At 35.9% G+C, this 7,231-nt stretch overlaps 1 protein-coding gene across 2 annotated transcripts; it reads right to left on the bottom strand.

The window, feature by feature from the left end:
• LOC104746892 (probable acyl-activating enzyme 16, chloroplastic) lies at positions 561–6,911 on the bottom strand. 2 transcript variants are annotated; one of them, XM_010468433.1, is made up of 18 exons: positions 6,511–6,911; positions 5,969–6,160; positions 5,433–5,547; positions 4,763–4,850; positions 4,149–4,357; positions 3,952–4,067; positions 3,691–3,840; positions 3,495–3,562; positions 3,055–3,160; positions 2,803–2,961; positions 2,627–2,680; positions 2,444–2,524; positions 2,102–2,239; positions 1,476–1,635; positions 1,273–1,352; positions 1,026–1,174; positions 851–908; positions 561–756 (listed from the first exon to the last, which is right to left on the bottom strand). In XM_010468433.1, exons 1-18 carry the CDS (start codon positions 6,664–6,666, stop codon positions 664–666), a joined length of 2,172 nt encoding a protein of 723 aa, XP_010466735.1. In that variant the 5' UTR covers positions 6,667–6,911; the 3' UTR covers positions 561–663. The 2 variants fall into 2 exon arrangements, with proteins under 2 accessions (XP_010466735.1, XP_010466736.1); XM_010468434.1 differs by lacking the exon at positions 6,511–6,911 and having other exon boundaries at positions 4,763–4,890; positions 5,969–6,058.

Raw genomic sequence — 7,231 nt, 5'->3', positions numbered from 1 at the left:
ATAATATTTTTAGAAAATGACATAGAAAAATGTATTTTTGAAAATGTCCTTGTCTAATCGACTAATACATATAGGCTCATTCGATCTTCAAACAACTTGCACAAACCCTTAGTTAGGTGAAGCTCTAACACATTTAACACACCTTAATATTGTCAAGTCACCAAAACGGTATATTTTACATCTTATGACGTAAGCATGGCCGCCATTTTAGAGCTATACTTGGCATTTGTTTTACATGAAATACAAAAGAAAGCATCACTTCCCATTACTCTCCTTTTGGCTTTGAAGTGATAATATAGTTAAATGTCAAAAGTTGTCACTTTCGAGTTTTGAGGCTAATATAACCCAGCTATACAAAAATTGTATCAACAACTACACATAGAAGTCTAAGATATCGCTAATACTCAAACGTACAATTTGGTTTTCACTAGTTCTATTCTATGAAACGTACAAGAATATCTAATAAGTATCTATAGTGCTGCAGAACTGGATAATTCATCATAGTCGAAGAACAAAAAGCTTATTATTTTTCATGAAGTGGTATGCTTTATTATACTGCGTGAACCGATATTTGCAGCTTATATTAACAATTGAGTAAGAACTGGTCCACATTTGCTAATCCTTAACAAGGTAAACGTAAAGGAGCATGCTAAAATTTCTAGGCTACTTGTAGAGTCTTTCTATTTCATTCTTGTATTGATCAACCACCTTGTCCCGTCTTATTTTCATCGTCGGTGTCATTAATCCGTTGTCTATCTGTAAAGATATTACATAGAACGTTAACATAAGGACTGAATATTTTGAGTCCCAAATGAAAAGATAATGAATGAGACCGAACAAAAGAACATACCGTGAAAGGCTCATCCACGATCAGAACCGGTCCAACTTGGAACGAGCATTGTGATGTCCTGCATTATGGTTTATGTATGAGTAATTGCTTGATTAGGGGCAAGTATACGCTTAAATCATACATTAGATAGAGGGATCCAGATGCTCAAAGAGTAACACTTGGTCTGATACATTACCATTTCCTCAGTTCTTCGTAGACCATGCTAGTTATCGTCTCCTTGCTAAGTTCATTGACTTCAGGATCTAGAGGTGAAATTTTCTGCTTTGCTGCTCCTTCTGCTGCTTCTTTGTTTGGGATAATAATAGCTCCGAGGCGGCGTTGATCCTGAGAACGAAAGATTATGGCCACATCGAAATCCAAAGATTAAATCCGTAAAACATCCCATACCACTGTTCCTAAATCAAACTTTCCAACAAGTGTACCTGTCCAATAACCACTATCTGTTGAATCAAATTGCTTCTCATGGCTGCTTCTTCAATCTCCAATGGTTCCACATTTTCACCTACAACGATCAAGCTGTTATCATACGTTTTTAACAATACATGCGGTGTTTAAAATGTATGCTAATCATACAGACAGTTGGAAACAGAATTTTAATTCAAGAAAGTGTAAAAAGATGATATACCTGTGGAAAGTACAATTGTGTCCTTCGCACGGCCTTCAAGAACGATGACACCTCCACAGCTACGACTCCGTCCTACTGAATGCTGAGGAGTAATCCAACCCATATCTCCAGTATTGAACCATCCATCTTCATCTATAACTTGCTTGGTGGCCAGTGGATTCTGAGGTAATCAACAGAAAGATGAGTTAACTTGATCTAACCACCAAACCCAAAGCCTTCATCCAAATCACAGAGAATGTTTCAGGAGTTCACACATTTAGCAAAAAAAATAAATGGATTGCAAGAAATCTAGATTCCAATGAGATGCTTTAGATGAGGAATGATGAGTTTGAAGATGAAAAGAGTTATACATAGACTAGTTAAGAGGTGTCCATTTCTTTCTGGATAAAGTATAACAAGTAGACAAGAAATCTCGATAGCCATCAACGTTTACGGAAAGCACAGCACAGATTATAACAAGTTTTTTAATAACAAACTAATCCGAGAAACAGGGGCACCATAGAAGCCAATATATATACTCACGAACAGAAGAATCATAAACAAAATCTTGACGGCTAAAATTCTGTAACTGTTGTGTCATCCATTCACAAATTTGTCGTAAACAAAGGGCAGAAAGTGTGTATCACCTTATAGTAACCTTTCATCACCGGTCGGCCTCTGACTTTGACAATGCCCTTTGAACCAGGTGGAAGATCAGAACCGGTCTCAGGATCTACAATTTTGAATTCTGTATCTTTAATAGGGTGCCCAACTGAGCCAAGAACCTTCATAGAACAGTAAAAAAAATACAATTTTAACAAATATGTCACTGTGTAACATAACATAGAGAGTAAAAGATAGGAGACTTGTTATGTCTTCTTTTATAGCTCTTTTGGACTGATTGTGACCCAAACTTTTGGTGCAAGATGAGAGCTTATTTTCCCTTGATCACAAAGGAAGAGGTCACTTTGGTGAGAGTTTAAACTTACATTACAGTTAAGCCTCCGCGCAGAGACAACCGGTGAGGTTTCTGTCAAACCATACCCATTTTGTACATTCACACCGATGGCCTGCATAAAGAACTAAGCTGTTTACATATGAACAAAATAACTTGTTTAAATGCCAAAAAAAAAAATAACATTAATCTCTAGAAGCAAAATTGGTAGTCTAACCTCGAAAAACTTGTCAACATGCATCGGTAAACTACCACCTCCGCTAACACCAGCCTGGATGAAACAAAGATTAGATTGCAAAGTCAGTTTAACAATCTTTCTGATAAGTTTAAAGAATCTTTCTTCGCCTAGAAATATAAAAGTAGGAAACCGGAAGTAGAAAGTTGTAATACTACCTTTGTTATTCCAACAGATGAACGGATTTCTCTGTGGACAAGCTTTTCAGCCAACATATGCAATGGCAATAGGACAAACGCAACTACTCTCGCCCATAACCAATCCACCAACGAAACAACATACATTGGAGGCTTTTGATTTTTTGTCAAACAAAGACCCTGGATACAAGAGCAAAGAACTTATCACAACTCTATTACCACAAACTATTAGGCAGTACGAAATACTAAAGAGGACACATCTGGTTTGCAAACCTCAGAAATTCTTCTCATCTCCATATATGCAAGGCTGACTTTGATCAATGTAAGCGCCACAAATTTACGAGCAGGGGAGCTTGTAGAAATTTGCTTTTGAATCCCACTGCAATTCCCAAAAAATAGAGAAAGATGTTTAGATAATGATTGAAATCATGGAAGAAACAATTTCATTGTAAAAAAATAAAATAAAATAAATAAAAAAAACAAAAAATAAAAAAAAAAACAATTTCATTGTAAATCTTGAATGACCGAGTAGATACAGCCATGAGGGAAATCTTATACTTAGCTCTCAGTTGCGTGAGATGGCTTTAAAATATATACAACATATGCATACGAACAGTGACTCATAATCTCTTATCAGTAAACTTCAGTAACAATATAACCTATCTGAAAGTATTTGAATCTTATGCGCAAAAAATGCTTGTAAAGTTGCATACCTGTAGAGTGTCTCATATACTAAAGGAACTGAAATGAGATAGTGTGGTTGATACTGCTTGAGATCATCCTGTAACAAAAACCAAAAAAAAAAAATGTTTCAAATCCAAAGGTGCAACGTTTCATCGTCTCCCATTTTCAAGGATAAGATGTTTCTTTTAGGTTTTCACTGTGTAACAATAACATAGAGAGACTTACCTTTAAGAATCTTATAGACGTATACTTTTGCTCTACTCCACATGTAAATATGAAGTATTCACAAGCCCGTTCATAGGCATGCCATGATGGCAACATACTTAGAAATCTTTCCCCAGCTTCAGCAGGCACAAAGTCGGATAAATTTCTTATCTGTAGAGTAATTCAAAATACCAAACAAACAAATTTTCTTTCAGAACGTAATAGCAAACTCAGTATTTTATAAAGGTGAACATAAATTGATGAGAAGTCTTGGCCTTGAACCTGGTGTAACAAATTCTGATGTGTGAGCATAACACCTTTTGGATTTCCCGTGGTTCCGCTGGTATACATAATTGTGGCTGTATCATCTGGATCGATGAATTCATATTCATACTTCCCTGCAGTCATTTATCTTTTAGCACTCCCAAAAACACTAAAGTGGCTACATAAATGATAAAGAGAGTAGATGTGGCACTTACTAGCATCATTAGATCTTGCAAATTTTGCACGTCTCTCTTGTCCAAATCTTTTAATTTCGTTGTAACTATAGACTGGTGTCTGCCTACCCACTGTAACCAACGACGATTTGTCTCCCCATAGAAGAATCACAAATCTTGGAGGTGCTTTGTAAGAAAATGACTCAGCAATGCGGTTGTAAAACTCAGGGTTATCCACAACAAGAGCTACACTGCAAAACAAATCACAACTCCGTACTGTAAAAAAATTTGAAAACAAGGAATTAGAGACGCGCATAGTAGGTAATTTAAAAGACAACTAAAAACCAAAGAATTCTGTCTCTGTCATTTACGAATCTCCTTGATTAACGACGCCTCTATAGGAAAGTCACATAATGAAGAATGATAAGACAAATGTGAAATCAAGATGTTGAATAAATTTACGCCTAATAAAGACTGTGGATCACTATGGAAACCAAACGAAATCTCTCATGGACTCAGAAAAATAGCAAGATGCTATCTGAAGTGACAGAAGTTCTAAAAATGGTTCATGAAAACAAGAAATTTTGATGACACAAGTGGTAAGTAAATGTGGCGATAAAAATTCAACACAAAGGAACGAAATGGTTTAGATGTACCTTTCCGAATGACAGTATATCTGCAGTAACTCTTCAATAGAGGATCTGGATCCTCTAACAACATTGACTGCTCCTGTAGCCATTATACCTGGCATAAAGTAGTAAAGAGTAGGTAAACATACCAATACCTGCGGAGAAAAAAGAAAAATCGAAGAACCAAACGACATAATTAGAATGACTGCAGTAAAGCAGGGCAGTTTAAAACAACTTAACATGTGAGCATCATAAGGTTATTGTGAACTGATAATGTCATATAAATTTCCATACTTTCACTTATTTGGGCATGAAATTTAGGCATAGATGATTATCTATCAAATGAAAGGCTTTCGAACTAAAGTAAAAAACTTTAAAAGTCTTAAGGTTGAACCATTTTCCCTTACAGAAACATTTAAAGAATGGATAGATAGGTGTTTGAATAGGTGAAGCAGCATGAATTTATAAGGACGAAAATCAAAGAGCAGAAACACCCCAAAACATATTTCAACAGATCATTGGTTGTCCTGGAATGGAAATGACCGATAATTAATGTGTACGGTAAGCAATGACAAGCTCAATATTCAAGTTTCATGACATAATCCAATAACGGGTAAGCCTCAAGCTTTAAGCAAATTATGTAATAGACAATAGTTAGTGAGTTTCCTACAGCGTTTCTATATAATAAACCACATACCTTGATCCGCAACAAGCCATCGACAAGAGTTATCAGCGAAAAGTGCAATCTTCTCATCTGCTTTCACTCCAACGACTCGCAAACCCTCAACAAAGTCCAAGATTTCTTGTTCCAACTGCAGTTTTAAGATGATTGAAATGAAAACATCGAATTACTCATCCGAATTTAACATCACTGAAAACTTCAAAAGTTATAACCCACCTATTTATCAGGCAGATATACAGTTGAAATAAAAATAACAAACACAAAGGGACATGCCAGACGATAATCATTAAAAGTATCAATTTAGTATGCTTCCAAACATACAAATATGGTTCATCTTCAGCACCTTCACTAATTAACAAGCAGATAAGATACGCAGCTTCAGAATATCTATACAAATTACAGAACTAATAGATAAAGAAATAAAGCTGAAGGCCAACTCAATCTCAACTCTTGAACTTCAGTTGTTTCCCTAAGTTCTGACTCCTACTTAAAAAAGACCTCTGTTCCAAAAGTATGGAGATCCAAAGTGACTCAAGCAAAGCAGCTGTTACCTGTCTGTACGTGAACGTAGATGGCGGGTCATGATAGGGATCCACCACCGCAACTTTGTCACCGTACTTCTCAACAGATGATCTCCAAATATCAGGAACAGCCCTCCATTCATTAGAGCGTAAAGCAGCCTCCTTTGGCAAAGATGAGCGTTCCAAGAAAGGAGAACACCGCCTTAACTCCTTCTCCTGAATCTATAATAAAGATACACAACGGGTGTTACATACCATTCAAATCAAAGTCAACTCAGCTTTTCATAAGACTTAAACCAAGTATCCTAATCCTAAACTAACAAGACTTAGCCACTACCTTAGACAAGTATTTTAAACTAACAAGACTGAGCCACTCGTTGTTGTTCTGGTTTAGTGCAACAGCTAAACTTAAACCAACCCTTCTTTTCAGATTACTTACTTCTAAAACCAAAGTCAAAGGAGCAATTTTTAAAGTCCACAAACCAAAAAGGAACAGTTTTTAATTTAGTTCGCAACAAAAGAATCGAACCCAAAAAAGGAAATTTTCGAAGTGAGTGATTAAAAGAACTCGCCGTGGACTCGCAGAGAACTCGAAATCCCCGTCGTGAAGCTCTTCTGCGGTCAAAACCCTTGTAACCAAACACCAACCTGACCCCAGAAACTTGAAATTGAGGAGCAGGGGAGCCGTGAGAAACGAGAATCGAAGGTCCCAGAGACGTTGACGCCATGGTTGAGGAGTAGAGGACGAAGAAAGGGTTATTGTGAGGAGAGATGAGAGGAGAAAGAGAGAGAGATGAAGAAGCAAGAAAGGTGGAAGAAGAAGAAAGAGACGAGAGAGCATGTCGATGTCGTGATTACGATTATATCACAGAGAGAAAAAAATAAGAAAGAAAGAAAGATCAGTTCCAAGTTGGTTGGCACCGCTACAGAAGCATGGCAACTTCAGAGTCTCAGAGATAATAAAAACAAAACAGAGTTGATCATACTCTATTACATTTCTTTTTTGACATTAATATATTTATTTACAACTTTGATTTTAGAACTACTTGCGTGTCATTCACCTTATATAAGTTAAATCAATCTACCAAAAATTATGATTCTTATTTAATAATTTGTTTTATGATTATTTTCGAGGCACTATTTAATAGAGGACTTAAAAATATATATATATATATCTTTTCCAAAATCACATTTCACAAAAAATATCCCTTTTAATATTTTTATTTAAAATACCATTAAAATTTTGATATTTATTCGATGTGTGTATTTTATAAACATAAACTATCTTTATAT

This window comes from Camelina sativa, chromosome 15 (assembly GCF_000633955.1).
Source record: "Camelina sativa cultivar DH55 chromosome 15, Cs, whole genome shotgun sequence".
Taxonomy (NCBI): Eukaryota; Viridiplantae; Streptophyta; class Magnoliopsida; order Brassicales; family Brassicaceae; genus Camelina; species Camelina sativa.
This window is presented reverse-complemented; position numbering and strand designations above follow the sequence as displayed.